This window comes from Myotis nattereri (assembly GCF_964212035.1).
Source record: "Myotis nattereri genome assembly, chromosome: 7".
In the NCBI taxonomy this organism is placed as follows: Eukaryota; Metazoa; Chordata; class Mammalia; order Chiroptera; family Vespertilionidae; genus Myotis; species Myotis nattereri.
Genome location: NC_138082.1, coordinates 12,156,088 through 12,174,574, shown reverse-complemented (window position 1 = coordinate 12,174,574; position 18,487 = coordinate 12,156,088). Strand labels below are relative to the sequence as shown.

At 43.5% G+C, this 18,487-nt stretch overlaps 1 protein-coding gene across 1 annotated transcript in view; it reads right to left on the bottom strand.

Moving 5' to 3' along the window:
- The window catches only part of PARD3B (par-3 family cell polarity regulator beta), a 907,405-nt gene extending 889,498 nt beyond the window's left edge, over positions 1-17,907 (bottom strand). Inside the window, exon 1 of the mRNA XM_081095604.1 lies at positions 17,626-17,907. Within this exon, the coding sequence (XP_080951730.1) occupies positions 17,626-17,745 (120 nt within the window). The 5' untranslated portion in view covers positions 17,746-17,907. The remainder of the gene's footprint in view (positions 1-17,625) is intronic.
- Between the last annotated feature and the right edge of the window lie 580 nt (positions 17,908-18,487).

Here is an 18,487-nt window from a genome sequence, read left to right as displayed (position 1 = left end):
GCTGGCCAGTGCAGCAGTGGTAGCAGGATTCTCTTCCGCCTCCACAGCAGTGCTAAGAATGTCCGACTAACGGCTTAGGCCCGCTCCCTCAGGGCTTCAGAGCTGCCAGAGGGATGTCTGAGTGCCAGCTTAGGCCCAATCCCCTAGGGAGCGGCCTTAGCCGGCAAGTGGACATCCCCCAAGGACTCCTAGACTGCGAGAGGGATGTCTGAGTGCCAACCTAGGCCCGATCCCTTGGGGAGCAGGCCTAAGCCAGCAGGTGGACATCACCCAAGGGGTCCCGGGCTACTAGAGGGCACAGGCTGGGCTGAGGGACCCCCTGCCCCGCCGAGTGTATGAATTTTCATGCATTGGGCCTCTAGTACTAAATATCTTATTATACAAGTATCTACCTAAACAACAGGGCCATAACCAAGAACACCAAGGCACACCATCTGAGATTGTCGGCGACAGGAATGGAGGAGGTTCAATTTATACAATGGTACACAGTCTACATCCTCCAAGTAACAGTCACATTAATATCTGTCATCTGATGATCACTGCTATTACACATTTTATCTTTTTAATTTAAACCTATATGTTCTTATTTGATATAAATTTTATCTAAACATTTATACTATATAAATCTTTCCATGAATCAGAGTTTAAAGAAAGGCAATATGATTTTTTTTTTAAATATATTTTATTGATTTTTTACAGAGAGGAAGGGAGAGAGATAGAGAGTTAGAAACATCGATGAGCGAGAAACATCGATCAGCCGCCTCCTGCACATCTCCTACTGGGGATGTGCCCGCAACCCAGGTACATGCCCTTGACCGGAATCGAACCTGGGACCTTTCAGTCCGCAGGCTGATGCTCTATCCTCTGAGCCAAACCGGTTTCGGCGGCAATATGATTTTAAATACATCTAAATCATAGCAAAAAGATGTTCAACTCTAAAGATGAGTGATCAGCATCTTAGGTTTTCTAAAAAATAAAAGATACAAAATATACAAGTGGAGACAACTTGTGATATTTAGGGAAGTCCTTTTCTTTTTTTAAAAAAAAAATATATTTTATTGATTTTTTTACAGAGAGGAAGAGAGAGGGATAGAGAGCCAGAAACATCGATGAGAGAGAAACATCGATCAGCCGCCTCCTGCACACTCACTACTGGGAATGTGCCCGCAACCAAGATACATGCCCTTGACTGGAATCGAACCTGGGACCTTTGAGTCCGCAGGCCGACGCTCTACCCACTGAGCCAAACCGGTTAGGGCTAGGGAAGTCCTTTTCAAGAGAGACAGAATATGAAACTGAAGTGAAAGCAGAAAAGCAAAATCAGGGAGACTTTCCTGACCTTAGCGGTAAGGAACCCATTCAGTACCGCTATCTCCCATGCTCAGTGAATGGCTGATGAAAATTAAAAATGCTCCCATGAAAGTACTGATATTTCTGGTATTCCACTTAAAATAGTGATACATTTGAGTTATAAAATAAAAAATGAGGTCCCTGATTTTTGTTGTAATTTGTTTCTGTTAATTAAATTTCCATCATTTCCATGCCAATGGAGATTATTTGGCTGTTTTCCTACTCTAAGCTTGTTAATAGTAAGATGCCCCAGATGCCCACTGGTGTTTTAACAGTATATTTTAAATTTTTAAAAATATCTTTTTATTGATTTCAGAGAGAGAGAAGGATAGGGAGAATAGAAACATCAATATCTCCAGAATCATGGGTCAGCTGCTTCCTGCCCACCCCACACTGGGGATCTAGCCCGCAACCCAGGCATGTGCCCTGGCCAGGAATGAAACTGTGACCTCCTGGTCCATAGGGTAACGCTCAACCACAGAGCCACACTGACCAGGCCTAACAGAATATTTTTAATGTTTGACCTAAGTTGTGCCACTGCTGCCTCAGAGAAATCGTTTAACTTCAAGATTAAGATAAGTACAATCTTTTGTATTTATACATGTATCCTCCTTAGGTTATATTTAAAAAATAAGGAACAGACAAAATATTTCTATTGTCAGGAAAGTACAATTTATTCCTACCTTCTGTTGCCAGATCCTAAGTAGGTTCCCAGTCAATGACAAAGCATTCTTCCTTCCCAACCTTAATTCCATGGCAACTGATTTGTTTGTTACTCCTTTTTAATAAAATAAAATCTTGGGCAGAGATTACGAAAAAAATGTTTTTTAAATTCATAGTAAGATTTGCAGACCAAGAGGAATAACTTTTATCCACGCAAGAAAACAGTGTCAGAACTCACTGTGAACATGTTTCCAACACTATACTTCAGCAAACAGTTCTCAAAGTGAGGTCTGGGAACCCCTGGAGGTGTCAAGGCCTTTTGAGGGGGTCCATAAGGCCAAAATCTTTCCCCAAGTAATTCTAAAAGGTTACTTACACATTTTATTCGTCTTTTCACGAATTTACAACATTTTTAATCTTTTCAAAAATACTTCTAGCCCTAGTCGGTTTGCCTCAGTGGACAGATCATCGGCCTGCCAACTGAAGGGTCCCGGGTTTGATACAGCCAAGTGCACAGGCCTGGGTTGCTGCCTGGATCCCCAGTGTGTGTGTGTGTGTGTGTGTGTGTGTGTGTGTGTGGTGTGTGTGTTTGTGGTGTGTGTGGGTGTGTGTGTGTGTGTGTGTGTGTGTTTGTGGTGTGTGTTTGTGGTGTGTGTGTGTGTGTGCGCGCGCGGGGAGGAGGGAGGAAGGAAGCAGCCAATCAATGACTCTCTGTCATCATTGATGTTTCTGTCTATCCTTCTCCCTTCCTCTCTGAAATCAATAAAAACATATTTTAAAAAATACTTCTAAATGTTCAAATAGGTCAAATTATAATTTAGAATTTAATATTTCAATCAAAAATAAAAGAACATGTAAATAACTATTTTATATTTAAAAATGGGTGTTAGTTTAAAAGGGGAGCTTAGATACTTCACACCCCTTAGGGTAACTATTATGTTTTTGAAAGAAAGAAGGAAAGAGAAAGAAAGAAAGAAAGAAAGAGGGAGGGAGAGAAGGAGGAATGGAGGAAGGGAGGGACAGAGGGAAGGAGGGAGACAGGGAGGGAGGGAGGAAGAGAAATGCTGGCAGGGAAGTGGAGAAATTGGAAACGTTATGCATTGCTGGTGGAAATGTAAAACGGCACAGCTATTGTAGAAAACACTAAGGCTGTTGCTCAAAAGATTAAACAGAATTACCATACACCCCAGCACTTCCACTTGTAGGCGTACACGCAAAAGAACTGGAAGCAGGGACCCCGGTAGATATTTGCACAGCTATGTTTATAGAGCATTATTCACAAAAGCAAAGGAAGGAAAAACACAAGTGGATAAATGGAGAAATAAAGTGTGATATATACATATAGTGCAGTGATGGCGAACCTATGACACGCGTGTCAGAGGTGACATGCGAACTCATTTTTTTGGTTGATTTTTCTTTGTTAAATGGCATTTAAATATATAAAATAATTATCAAAAATATAATCTTTGTTTTACTATGGTTGCAAATATCAAAAAATTTCTAGATGTGACATGGCACCAGAGTTAAGTTAGGATTTTTCAAAACGCTGACATGCCAAGCTCAAAAGGTTCACCATCATTGATATAGTGGAATATTATTCAAGCTTGAGAAGGAAGGAAATTCTAATAGAACATTGAAGACATTATGCTAAGTGAAATGAGCCAGGCACAAAGGAAAAGTCATATGGTTTCACTTACATGAGGTACCTACAGTAGTCAAAATCATGAAACAAATGGTAAAATAGTGATTACCAGGGACTGGGGGAGGGGAAATGGGAAGTTGTTTAATGAGTATAAAGCCTCAGTTTAGAAAGATGAAAAAGTTCTGGACATGTTGGTGGTGATAGCTGTACAACGATATGACTGTGCCTAATGTCACAAACCATACACTTAAGAATAGCAAAAATGATAACTTTTATGTTATATATATTTTACCACAATAAAAAGTCTAACATAAAAAGAGGGGATTAGCCAACCTTTCTCAATAGCACACTATACCATCGACATCGAAAGATACTAAAAAAAGACAAAACTGATACACCAGGGGATTCTGGTCCATGGAAGGGAAGAATCTAATTAAAAAAAAAAAAAAAGAACCGGGTAAAACTGAAAGTACACAAAGACATGAAAGTTATTTTTTTTCCTTGTCCTGTTAGTAATTTACATAATGTGTCTTATGCAGCAGAACATTTTCAAATAGTTAAGTTGTGGCATCATTTTCAAATTAATCACTAAGAATTTAAAAGAAAAGAAAGTGAATATTTTTTAAATATATTTTTATTGATTTCAGAGAAGAAGGAAGAGGGAGAGATAGAAACGTCAAGGATGAGAGAGAATCATTGATCTCATTGATCGGCTGCCTCCTGCACACTGCACACCAGGGATCAAGCCTGCAACCTAGGTATGTGCCCCAACCAGGAATTGAACCGTGACCTCCTGGTTCATAGATCAACGCTCAACCACTGAGCCATACTGGCCGAGCAAGAAAGTGAATATTTTTAAATGCAGACATAATAAGCACTTTGAAATCTAAACCTGATTAGAGCTTTACTAAACCAGACATGGAAAAGCCCCTGAAGCACCTTACAGGGTAAGCTACTGTATTGCATTAGCTGGAGAAGTGCACACGACAACTGAGACGCTAAGCCTCATACAATGGACACTGCTGAACGCCTGCTAGATGATGTTAATTTTAGAAAGGTATGTATGACAGTACCACTTCCCAGTGATACAGTACCTCCTCAAATGAAATATCTGGCAGAAAACATGAAGACTGAGTTAATACCTCATCTGCAGAATTATACCTTTGCCTTGCAAATGGATTCAGGTATAGATATGACTGAACGTGGGGCTTCCTTGGTATGAAATGACTACTTGGTGCTGATACTGATGGAACAATTTTTTATGTGAATGCCTGACAATAACCACTGGTGCCGGCATAGTGCACATGGTGAATAACTTGTTGGAATCTCATGGTTTATCCTTGGGGTAACTTGTGTTGACACTTGCATTGCTGGTGTGGAAGCAATGGTGGTGAAACTGCTGGTGAATCAAGGCCGTAACTGGACCAGGAGTCACTCTATACTCAACTGCCACTCATTTAACGTACAAGGGGGAAGGGGAAAACTCAAGAATTCCCTTGATGAATAAACATTAACATGATCAATTTTAAATCCTTGATTTCACATCTTTTTGACACTTTATGTGAAGAAATAGAAAGTACTTTTCCATAATAACATACAATGGTCACCTCAGAGCTTTTAGCAGATATTCCTCGAAGATGAATGATGTGAACCTGGGCAGTTCATGGAAAACAAATGACAGTATTTGTTGCCAATGATAAAGCAAAAACTGAAATTTTAAAAAACTCGTGTCCACCACTGTGAGCACGATAGCTTCCCCATACTTATACCTTTCTGATTAAATTACGGTAATATCAAAGTACGTGGGTTTTGAAATTATACAATAAAATGCGTCAGCATTTGGAAGATTGACATAACTCAGTGAACCAATGTTTTCCACATGACCAATGTATGTTAAAAGATAAAAGGTCTATTCAAACTACAATGTAAACCAATGCCACAGAGTTTGAAATTTTCATTGGTACGACTTCAGATTCCACATTGCAACCAACTAAGCATCACTAGCTGAGAATCATCCCCGTGATTATACTCCATTATATAAGATTCCATCTTGCTTTAGAGATCCTTCTTGCTTGATGACCCAATCAATCAGATTGGGAAATTCCACATCGTACAGAACTGCAAGTGACCTCTAAGAGCTGACGGTGGTCTCTGGTGAAAAGCCAGGACCCTCAGTCCTACAGCTGTAAGGGATGGATTCTGCTAGCAGCCTGTGTGAGCGCAGAAGCAGGTTCTTTCCAGTCCAGCCTCTTGAAAATGCAGCCTAGCTGAGGTCTTGATTGTAGGTGGTGAGAATTCCAAGAAGAGAAGTCAGCTAAGCGGTGCCCAGGCTGCTGACCCACAGAAACTATGATATCACTATTCTCACAAAATGTTTCTTTTGTTTTAAAAAATATAGTTATTTTTCATGACAAGAAGTAATCTTAACTTGTTATGGGCTCGCTGTTATATATTTTAATTTCGATTGCATATATTTTAATTTCTCGGTTTTAATTTCTACTCTGCTACATAGAAAGAGGTATAGTCCACATGAAAAGCACTCTCAAGTCCTCTAAAATGTAAGAGTTTGAAAAGGAATGTTGGGACCAGTAAGTGTGAGAACTACTGCAACATTTCCCTGCCCCTTATCTCTGCCACATGAAACACACTCCCCACCTTTCCTCCATTTATCTAAATTCTACCCATTTTTTACATTTGGCCATGCCAGCCTACTGTGAGCACTCTCCCTTCTGAACACCCAGAGAGCTCATCTGGCATCTGGCTGTTGCTTTCTTCATTTTCAACAACCAGGTCTCTCCACCTGGATTGTAAAGCCATGAAGGAAAGGGACTATGCAGTGTGGCAAATGACAGGTGCTCAACAACACCTCCTGCCTTCTCCAGACTAACTTAATTATAGACTGAATAGGAATGCAATTCAGACAGGCCTCTGGGCTCCAATCAGTGATGCCACAGCTACACCTCAAGGGCGTGGAAGAGATGGAATCCAGGGCAAACCGGAGTCTCTAAAAGGTCACCTGAAGAGGCAGATAAGATACATGTTTAAGTGGAAAAGGAAGTAGTAAATGATATCAGATCATAAGACTTTTATTTCTCAATGAAGTAGAAAGCAAGTTATCTGTGGACCATTTTGTAGTGAGTGAACGAGAGGGAGAGAAACATTGTGAGGAATTGACAGTACTCCTCCAATGACTCTTACTGTGAAAGCGGGGGGGGGCTGGGGTGCATTAAACTGAATAGCAATTGTTTATCAGTTGAATTGTATCCTCCTGAAAAGAGATGTTGATGTCTGGTCCCTGGTAACTATGAATGTGTGAACGTGACCTTCTTTAAAAATTGCGTCATGCTTCCACAAGCTAAGGAATGTCTGGGCCACCAGAAGCAGGGGAAGGCAAGGAAGGCTCCGCGCACCCAGGCTGTGAAAGGAGCATGACCCTGTCAACACCTGATTTTAGACCTTCAGCTTTCAGTCCTCTGAGGGAATACATTTCTGTTGTTTTAAACCCCCACTCCACCCCCCAGTTTGTGGTACTTTTTCATGGCAACTCTAGAAAACAAATAAGCAACTAATAAGCAAGGGACCCCTCACTACCTACAGTCACATCTCCAACTAGCCCTCCCTCACCCACAGACAAACCTGGAACACAAAAAAATGCAGATCTGAAATGCAAATCAAGTTGCAGCAACCAGAACAATATGTATTTTTTACCTAGAAGTTCCTGAAGTGCAGTTAGATTTATATCAGGTTCTGGGAAAATGTCTCTGATCAAACACTGCTGTCAAAACTCAAGCCTACTGAATCTCTATAAATGTTCCTTTAAATACAGAGACAGGGTATTTATCCATCTTGCATCTCCTCAACTCTGTGCTACAAAAGGAAGTAATCCAGAACCCAATATTTAAAGTTACCAATACTATTAACATGTCATGACAAAAGAAATATGGGATGACAAGTAAAACTCTTCCCATTTCTCCAAAATTGTATGAAGCCATCCAGACTTCTAGGCCAAGCAGAGTCTTAGCTCATGTGCTGGGCATTCACCAAGTCTCAAGATCCAAGTCTTATATATACATAAGGTACTTGGCATTATAATCCACGGAGAAATCTATTTATGGTCTTATAATGTGTACTTGACTTTAGCAACTTACCTTCAGCCTCCAGCCTCACACCTTTTCTCAATCCATAAAACAATGGGATCTTAGAGCTATGGGGATTTTCGATGACCCACCCAATGTCCTCTAAACATCAGGTAGCCCCACTGGTTTCCTAAATATGGGCCCTAACCCATTAGTGGTCAGTGAAATCAATGCAATGTTTCCCAACAACTTTTTTAAATAAAAAATTTAGACCGAAAATATCAGAGGGCATCATCCACAGTGAGGGCAAGTATACTCATGAAACTTTTATTTGCGTTGTGTATATGTGTTGTGGATACTGGGTCATGAAGGAGAGTCTATTATTATTGTATTTATCAGTCAAAACCCTGGCAGGAAATAGATGGTTCACAATTAGGCTCTTAGGAGTTTAACCAAGAAACTACTTATAAAGGCTTATAGAGGGTTAAGGGGAAACATTAAGGAATAGTGCTCTTAGCAGTGGTGAACCCTTCCATCCTCTAGGACCCCACAGGTCAGAGAAGAGAGCAGATGCCAATACAGTGAACAGAAAAGTATGGGGAGGGCGGCCTGATAGGAGCCATGGCCTTCAGTGAAGAGAGGAGCCAATTCACAGTGGTTTGGCCAGAAGGGAGCTGCCTACACTCCCTGCTCCTGCTGGAGCCTCTGCCATGGCTGACCCCAACTAGAAGTCAGAGAGCTAGAGAGTCCACATTCTCCGCCTTTCGGGTCACAGATGGGGCTGGAGGAAGGTCGAGGACTTCCAGCCACTTTGAATCTCTATCACAAAAGTCAGGGGTGGGAGGGGCAGGGGGGAAGCACAGTATAGTCCAATGATGGCGAACCTTTTGAGCTCGGAGTGTCAGCATTTTGAAAAACCCTAACTTAACTCTGGTGCCGTGTCACATCCAGAAATTTTTTGATATTTGCAACCATAGTAAAACAAAGACTTCTATTTTTGATATTTATTTTATATATTTAAATGCCATTGAACAAAGAAAAATCAACCAAAAAAATGAGTTCGCGTGTCACCTCTGACACGCGTGTCATAGGTTTGCCATCACTGGTATAGTCCATGCATTCAGCAACTTAGTCCGAATGCTCGTATTTCTAGATGCCACATTTTTTCCACATCTGCCCTCAAATCCAAATCTTGCAATGAGGCTCTAATCCAAGGCCAAACAGCTGATGCAAAAGATTAGCATCTTGATGAACTCACGATTTATGATCTCAGCCAGCCCCCCAACACTTCCCGACAACCCATTCATCCATCTCTGTCTCTCACCGCTCCTCCGGCTCTCCATGAGGGCACAGACCACCTCTTACTTGTCTCTGTATCCCCAGGTCTTGGAGCCTAGAACATCGCTGCAGACATTGAAATGTCTGTTGAATAGTGCCTACAAAAACCTCACACTGCTTCTTCTCCCCATTTCTACCCAGAGAGACTCAACTCCCAAAAGTCTGATTACTTTGCCCTGAAATCTCAAAGACCATTTTCTCTTCTGCCTCAATATGTGTAACCTCTTCTCCCACAGCAACACATGGGCCAGTTTCTCCACCTCCAGTCTGTTTCCTTTGTCTCCATTAGTCATACAAAAAGGCAAATCACACAATATTAGCACCTGCCTAGACTCCTCAAGCTCTTTAGCTAGTCATTACCAAAGGCCTCCTGGCTCTGACCCTGCCTTCACCTTAACAGTCTCATCCCCTACTATTCCCTCCCACAATCACGCCTCCTACTACTCCTTCCCACAATCACCCTTGGGAAATTTTCCATAATATTCTTCTCTTCCCCTACTCAAAGTCAAATGTAGGCCATCTCTCTCTCTCTCTCTCTCTCTCCATAATATTCTTCTCTTCCCCTACTCAAAGTCAGATGTAGGCTCTCTCTCTCTCTCTCTCTCTCTCTCTCTCTCTCAAATCAATAAAAATTGGGCTTAAAAGTAACCATGGGTTTAGGTACCAGATCTTGATAACCTTTTTGATAGAAAGTAGCTGAGGTAGGTGTGAGAAGAGGGTAACATAACAGAAATACCAAATTTTCTAAAAATCCTCTCCATTTTTAAAATTTCATTTAAATAATTTTAGACTCATGCAAATAACATAAATGTATTTGTAATAAAACCAACACGACATTAAGGAAGCAAGAAAATCCCTTAGGGTGGCACCCAAGGGCCTTCACAATCGAGTCCCAGTTAGTCTGGGCACCTCCACTCCTCCCTGGGCTACACTCAACTTTCCACAACCCTCTCAGCCAGCGGATGCCTTCTCACTTTCTTCCCTCCACCTGGAAAGCCTCATCCCACTTCTCTACCTGGCAAATTCCTCATGGAGCTTCCCAACAGTGTCAGTCTTTTGTTTCAGAGCATTCCTTACCTCCACTGTATCCAGGCAAACATTCCACTGGCTCATTCTCAGGTGTACTTCATCCCCCAGAAGGCTGTGAAACTCATCAACGCCAGAGACAGTGATCTCCACATGTCCATCACTGAGGCCAGCTTTGTGACCAGGTACATCGGTGGCCCTTCAAAGAATTCTACACTTGCTGTTATTCAGCTCCTTGTGTAATCTGGGCTTGAATCTGGGCTGAACCTGTTACTTGCTGGAACTAATGGGACATGGCAGAACATGCCAGTTGCAGGTCTAAGCCTGAAGGGTGCCTGGCAGCTTCCAATTTTGCACCCTTTGGAGCCTGAGCTGCCATGTAAGAAGTGATACCCTGCTGCAGAATTCTGTGGAGAAAAATAAAAAGCAGAAAAGCAATATAGAGGATGGCTGGAGGGGTTATAGTTATAAATAGTGTGGTCAGGAAGGTTTGTGGAGAAGGAAACTATCTTTTAAGATGAAAAAGATAAGGAAGGCAGATAGGTGGATAACTGCGGGCAAATATTTTAGGTGGCGAAAACAGCACATAAGGTAGGCCCTGCCTGGCATGTTTGAGTAACAGCCAAGGTATCAGTGTGGCTGGGGGAGAGAGAGGGGGTCTGAATGGTAAGAAATAGTGTCTCGTCATCCCCAAGACCAACCAAGTTCAATGTTTCATGGGGCGGACACGCAGGACTCAGCATATGGCCATTCTCACAGCCATGACTTACTCCAGCAAGAGGGCAGAGAGCCAGAGTGGGAGAGGGACAAGGCACATGGGTGAAGTCTGGAAAAAAACTGGGCACAAGCTTCCGAGGATCCTCTCAAGTTGGATGCCCCCTGCCCCTGTTCCCGGTAACGAGTTTTGACAGCACAAGTGAAATGTCGTTTACCAGGGAGGCTCATTAGAACCTCGGCATCCAAGGTTTTGAGGGGGGGCTGATGGCATAGATCCCTCCTCTACCTAGCGGCCTCAAAAGTTCCAGACCTCCAGAAAAAAGAGCAGGTATTCAGCACAAACCATATTGTTTGCATGAACAATTATGGCACAGTGAGTCATTCTCTTCAAGGAGTGGTGGAAACCCTCCCCAAACCTCAGCTCCCAGATGCCAATTAAGGACCAGCCTTGCAAGTAGGCCTAAGGCCAGCAGACCCAGAGCAGAGGTGCTAACTTTCTGACCCGAATAGTGATAGCATGTGGATCATAAGAGAAAAAGGGAAATCAAGGGTTATCACAAGAATTTCTGACCTGAGCAACTAGAAGGTTGGAGTTGCCATTTAATGAGATGGGAAGACTAGTGGGAGGGGTGGATTTGGAGTAGGGGATCTGGAATTCAGTTTGGCACATGCTAAGTGTAAGGTTCCTCCTTGACATCCATGCAAAGTTGTCAAGGACTCTGCCCTGTTGGAGCTTGGGGTTCTTAGGAGAGATCTGGGGTGTCACTAAACAGATGGTATTTGGAGCCTTATGTTAGATGAGCTCATCCAGAAGCATCTAAGTCTCACTGAAAATGTCTAGATTTTTGTTCACCCTCCCTGTTGGCCTACCCTCCGCCTAATCCCAGAAGTGGAGGAGGCATTAGGCTGGTGCATCAAATGTATTAAGCCTCAACCTGCTCTGTAAGTCAGCTGGGTTTTGCTCTTGTCTTGGTGAAGGATTTAAGAATATAAAGGCTCTCTCTACTGCCTGTGGATACCAAAGAGTAGTAAACAAAGATCCCTTTCTGATGGCAAAGTTCTCAACAGAGCAGAGAGCTAGGTCTATAAGAAGGTCAGGTAAAGGTCTTCCTGGGATCTGAGCTGCAGACCAGTGGTTTGCAAATGCAGCTGAGAGAAATTGTTGGAGGAGCTTTGGACCTGAACTGTCCAATAAGGTAAGTCTCTTGTGACTATTTAACTTTAAATTAATTAAAATGTAAAATTCAGTTCCTCAGTTGCACTAGCCACATAGTAGCCAGACAAGGCTAGAGGCTACCCTATTGGAACACACAGACGCAGAACATTGGGCTTCACTGCTTTAGACTTTCCAAGAGAGGCCCAAAGCTCTGCATTTTTAATACACAACTTAGATTATTTCAATAACCAATCACCTCAGCAAACACAGTCTCATAAAAACCTGACAATATCATTTGCTCAACTTCCTCAAAGAGAATCTGTGGGACGAATACCCCAGGAATGAATACTAAGCCATTTGAGCACAGTGCTCCAAACTACAAATCAGGGCTGTGATCATCCCACGTGGGACAATTAACTTAGCTCAGATTAACTAAACTACAGTCAAGACCATGGTCAATATATCCTGTTAGGCCATAGGGGAAAGTAAGAGAAGGTCCAGGGGCCACAAACTCAAAACTCTACCAACAAGCCAGCCAAAGAGCAACAGTGCAGGAAGTGGGCCATAAGTAAGCAAATAGGAATGAGATTAAGAGGACAGTAACTTAGACTCACTTTCGGGAGGCAGTAATGGAAGTGAGAGCATCCCTTCTAAAGAGAAAAGACATGCCTCCGCTGCCACTAAGGATTGCTATGTGGGAAACTGAAGCTCAGAATTGTCAGCGCTTCAGTCCTGTTCCCTCCCCCTCTGCCCCTCAAAAAAAAAAAAAAAAAAAAAGATGGAAATCTGTATTGTTGCATGAAATCTCAAAATATTTAAACATGGCAACTAAGTCAAAATATAACACTGAGTGGAACTAAAAAGCACATCTGTGGGTCACAGCCGGCCCCATGAGCACTGTGTTTGCAAACTTAGAGGCTGTCCAATGAAAGTCAAGTAGCAGAACTACAACCAATCAGAAGCACGTGCCACTCTTATGGTGAGTCAGTGCCATCCGTAAGCTGGGAAGAACATCTAGTCCACACATTATGACAAAAGAGAACTGAACAGAAAATAAAGCACTCAAGTAAGTCAGTGCCCAAAAAGCATTTTCAATATGATGGTCCTAGTTTTTGTGTAAAAAAAAAAAAACAAAAAAACCTTAAATATGGAAACAAGGCATCAAAAGCTGAAAAGTTCAGAAATTCAAGCGTACTAGCTTATTCCTCTACACTAGTCCCATACAACAGCGTACCAGATTCTCATTATGTACAAGTTCTCTTAGATTCTGATCTCAAATTTAATCAAGAAATAAAGTTGTTACCGTTGACTTGTTCAGATCTGGGAAGCTGGCCTCAGCTTGTAAAACAAACACATTATTCAAAATGTCTGAACACAAAAGAGATTGATTTTGAAAATTTTATCAAATGTTTCATTCATTTAAAAAAAGAGAAAGGAAAAAGGTTTCTCATGCAGTCAGATCCACAAATCAGCTTCTGAAAAATTCTAGCACACCCATTTTCCCATGAAATCAATGTTCATAGTATCTCATTAATTTCAACTGCTGAATACACCATAAACTCTTGTTACTAAATAGGTTATTCACTTCAGCCTCACCATGTGTGTGTGTGTGTGTGTGTGTGTGTGTGTGTGTATTTGTGTGTGGGTGTATGTAATCAATGTTTAACTTAATGAATTATTTGAGCTCAGATGAATCTGCTGAGAGAATTCATACAGGGTAGGAATAAAGAGGCAGTTGCTAATGACAGATTGGTCTATAGATGCCTAAGATACAGTATCTGCCATGGAAAAAATTTAAAACCAAATGAGTTCAGTGATACCAAGATTGGTGGTTGTGGATTGGTGGTTCTCAACCCTGGCTAGGTATTAGAATCACCTAGAGCAGTGATGGTGAACCTTTTGAGCTCAGCGTGTCAGCATTTTGAAAAACCCTAACTTAACTCTGGTGCCGTGTCACATATAGAAACTTTTTGATATTTGCAACCAAATATTTATTTTATATATTTAAATGCCATTTAACAAAGAAAAATCAACCAAAAATATGAGTTCATGTGTCACCTCTGACACCCGTGCCATAGGTTCGCCATCACTGACCTAGAGTGCCTTAAAAATACCCACATCCAGGCTCCACTCCAAGCCCAGTGCATGAGAATCTTGGAGAAAGGAAGTCAGGCATTTGTATTGTTTTAAATGTGAAATGTTAAAGTTAGAGGTGACTAATAATCAGCCAGAGTTGAGCCCTTGCAGGATATGGGCTCAATCACCCCTCCACCTGTGACACATAATTTTGATGATAAATTAAACTAATTACTCTATGGCCCCCATCTTGACTATTTAAGAAGACAATCTCCTCTCCACTAACTACTTAACTTAATTGGATTTAGAGGCTGGGAAGCTGATAAACTACCAGAATCCAAAGACAAGTGATCCCATAATTCTCGTCCATTAGTCAAATCACCTCCCCAATAGAGTTCCTCAAATGGGAGGGTGTGGGGAGGCAGCAGAAACCTCAAAGTTGCAGATTTCAAGTTAGCACCTTCCTTCAGCATCCTACCTACTTCCCGCCTTATCTGATGCTGACTCAGCTGGTTCCTCACATTCCACAAATACCGGTCTTATTTGTTTCTTACTTCTCTGATGCTGCCCACAAAACCCAGAATGTCCTCCTTGGCCTTCGCTTACCCTCCAAACGGTAGAAACCCCGAATCTAACCTCAATCGTGAAATCTGACTTTCTCTCATCTAAATTATTCAGGAACCTAAAGAAACCAACTTAACTTACATGGGGTTCTCACCAAATTTGTTTTCTGTACGGCACTCTCTACCTGGATGAGATCTAGCCCATTTTTCCGTCTATAATTAGACTGAGGGACATTGTTCATACTTCATTTGCAAATCCTGCAATATCTGTCTCAGAAATTAGACTTCTCCCTTACAAACAGAGATCCCTACAGTTAACGATAATCAAGAGGAAACTGCGGATGTCCTGCCTCTCCGCAAGAAACAAAATTGCTTTTTCATTATGTTCTTGTAGCAGTTTGTAGATGGAATTGTCTTTTTAAAACAAACTGTAAAAAATAAACAAGGTGGGGAAACTCCAGTGCATAATAATCTACTGGGCTGTGTAGTTAATGACAGTGTAAGGGCCTGGACACCCAGTGCCTGGGGTCAAATTCTAATTCCACAATGTCCTAGCCACCTCTTTGTTACGGAGGTATGACTTTTCTCCCCATCTGTAAAATGGGAATGATAGTACCTACCCTCGGGGAGTAAGTCATTTAATACCTGTCAAGCTCCTAGGCCAGTGCCTGAACAGTGTAAGCGCGATTCATGTCAGTTGTTATTACATGCAGGGTGTAAAATCTTGTTGTCCAGGGAAGCAAGCCTTTTAAATCATTTTCACTCTTTTAACACGTTTTCACTGATTTAAATAAATGAACTTATGACTAATTGTTTTTCAAATTGAATTTTGATATTTCTGATCTTTTCCCATTATTTTCTAAGTTCAATGGATAAGAGCATGGAATTTGTCAGAGTATTTCTTGACATTTTAGTTTCATTAGGAATCCCACTTAATACTAGTTAAGCCTTATATGATTACAATATTATTTAAGATGGAACTATGGGAGAGGAATATTTGGGGAGGGGAAAAATATCACTTGCCACTTATTAAATTGAGATTTTAAAAGCCAAAAAAAGGGAGGGAGGATTTATAAGCTGCAGGTGACCTTTAAATGCCACATTCACTAATATATAAACAAACAGAAAAATTTAATGTCTGGTAGTAATAGTAAACCGGATCAATACAATTACATTATGGATTCTGTGATATTATAAATTATGCTTTCAGTCCAGAATATCAATAACTTTTTAACAACATTTAAGATCAAATTATAATACATTAAATATCACCTAGTTAGTTCCCTGCATGTTATTTATAACCTTTTATCTTACTCTATTACCTAGACAGCTCCATGTACTAAACTTCTAAAGATCTATGATTTTAGGGTATAAATTATTTTAATAATGAGTTAAAATGAAAATAATTCATCATCTCAGTAAGACAATCCTTCAATCTACTTTAATAACTAGCCTAGAATAATTTTGTTACTATTAACCTTAGCTTACTTTCAGAAGTTAGGGAAATATGACTTCAAAGACAATTGGTTACGTGTGTATCTCTCAGTGTAACTGAATTACACAATGTAAACAGCACAAGCTATTGTAATAATGTAGCTACAATACATTAGGGTGGATACTCATATAGTTTTATAGGCCTCTTTGATTATTTTCCCAGCTCTACCCCAATTCTATTACTAAAGAGTTCAGCTTTGGGTATTTTATTTAATATATTTATAGACCTCTCACTCTACAATTCTCAAGCCCTTGGTTGTTCAAGACAACATAAACATGTATTTATCCAGAGTAGAATTTTTTTTCTGTATAATAATTTTTAGCGGGGGCACAGAAGTTGCAGAGAGTTTTCTTAACTGCCCAAACTATATATTTGGAAGAAACAAAATCATTTTTATGCCTTGGATAACCTTTAAGCCATTACCAGAAATCACATCTTCCCATCATTAAATTGGTCAACACACCACCTGTACAGTTCTCACAGCATGAGAACAAATAATAAAAGAACAATTGGCCTCTGAAGCAAGAGTTTAGGACTTATCCTGTGTTTCAGGAGGGTTTGGGGCAAACAAGATGTTCCATCTGAATATCTGCAATGCCTTCTCCATTGATGAGACACAGAAGGAAGCCCGGTATGGTTACCCAAGCACCTCATAGGGGCTCTAGGGTCCAGCTAAGTCTTGTGAACACGCATTCCACACTTGAAAACAGGGCCTGCGCCTCACTTCATGTTTACTTGTTTCTGAGTTCAGGAACAGAGTTAGGGACAGTCTTGGTCCTCGTTGCAACAGTCATCCACGACGTGACACAGACCACACACGTGGTAAATGCTCATGAAATGTGTGGTTTTAAAATATAAACACTTGACATGTAGGCTGGATGGTGTAAGCAAACAGCATCCTTCCACCCAAGTTCCCGCCCAGTCAGTCACTCAGGGAGGACAGCTGGCGAGGCTGAAATTCCAAGGGACCCATCAGTTACAACTTCCCAGTGTGTCACTTGCACCAACCAACTTTCAAATTCCAAGGGGGCGAAGTAGGGTGGGCCTTGGGGGGTCAAAAACCACACCTGAGGTCAGCAGCGCCTTCAAGGCTTCCCTTGCAAAGCTTTCCCTCAAACAACTTCTCAAGCTGCGCTTCTCAAACTCAGGTCCTGCCAATCACCTGCGAACTTGATTAAAAACGGAGTCTGGGGCAGTGAGCTTGGATCAGGGTGCGAGAGCCTGCATTGCCAACCACCCCCCAGGGGACCCCCACGCTGCGGTTCCCCCTACACCCCTTAGAGAAGCCAGGCCCTCCAACCCCCAAAGACACCCGGGTCGCTGATAGCAGCAACATCCAAAAGTTGTGGCCACAGGTTATGAAAAATCAAGTTGCCCGGGTGCTCTGCGGCCTCTGAGCGTCGCCAGCCCAGCCGATCGGTCCTCCGGGCACCCGGCCTCCGTCCGTGCGCTCGCGGGGAGACCGCCGGCAGCCGCGCCCCCTCCCCCGCCCCGCGCGCCCCGGGCCCCCCGCGCAGGCTCACCTTCTCCCGGGTCTTCAGGTACCTCTGCAGCGCCTGCTGCGTGAGCTCGCGGACGCGCAGCTGGCCCTCCTTGCAGGGCACCACGATGCCGGTCCTGCCGAAGCACACGGTCACTTTCATCCTGGCCCCCGGCGATCACGCCGGGCCTGGGAACAGGTGTCTGGCCCGGCGGGTGCAGCCCCGTCTCCTGGGACGCGCGGCGCGGGCGGGCCCGGGGTGTCTCTCCCCGGCGCCCCCTCCGGGCCTGGGGCTCGCAGCAGCGCCCCTTGGCCCCGGCCAGGCGGGCTCCTGGGGGCCGGGATCGGGGCCGGGGAGGCGGGAAGGGCTACCTCCCAGGTGGCGGGGCCGGGACGCGGCCGGGCTCCTCCTCCTGTTCCGGCTCCCGCGGCCGCTCAGGCTCCTGCTGGGGCCCGGCCGCGGCTGCTGCTCCGCGCGCGCCAAAGCGAAACTGCCGGCCCGGCTCGGCCCGGCCTGGCCCTGGCCCTGGCGGCGGCGGGTCGGCCCCAGGCCCGGGGCGGGAGTGGGCGGCGGCGCGCGGGGCCGGAGTTGGGAGGAAACTTTTGCGCTGGTCCCAACTCCGCTGCGGCGCGCGGCGCTCTGGGCTCCGGCGGCCCCCGGGCGGCTGGGCCCGGCTCTTAAAGGGGCCGCGGCGCTCCCGGCTCCACCGCTCCCTCGGCGGCGCGGGGCGGGGAACGCGCCGGCCGGTAACTGGAGCCCGGGAGCCTGGTCCCCTCACTCGGTCTCTCCTTGGCCCCGTCCCTCCAGCACACACGGAGCTCTGGGGAATGGTAACGGGACCCGGGAGCTGCTCACTGGGGAATTGAAACCGGATCTCAGAGAGCACACTGGAGGGAAGGGCCGG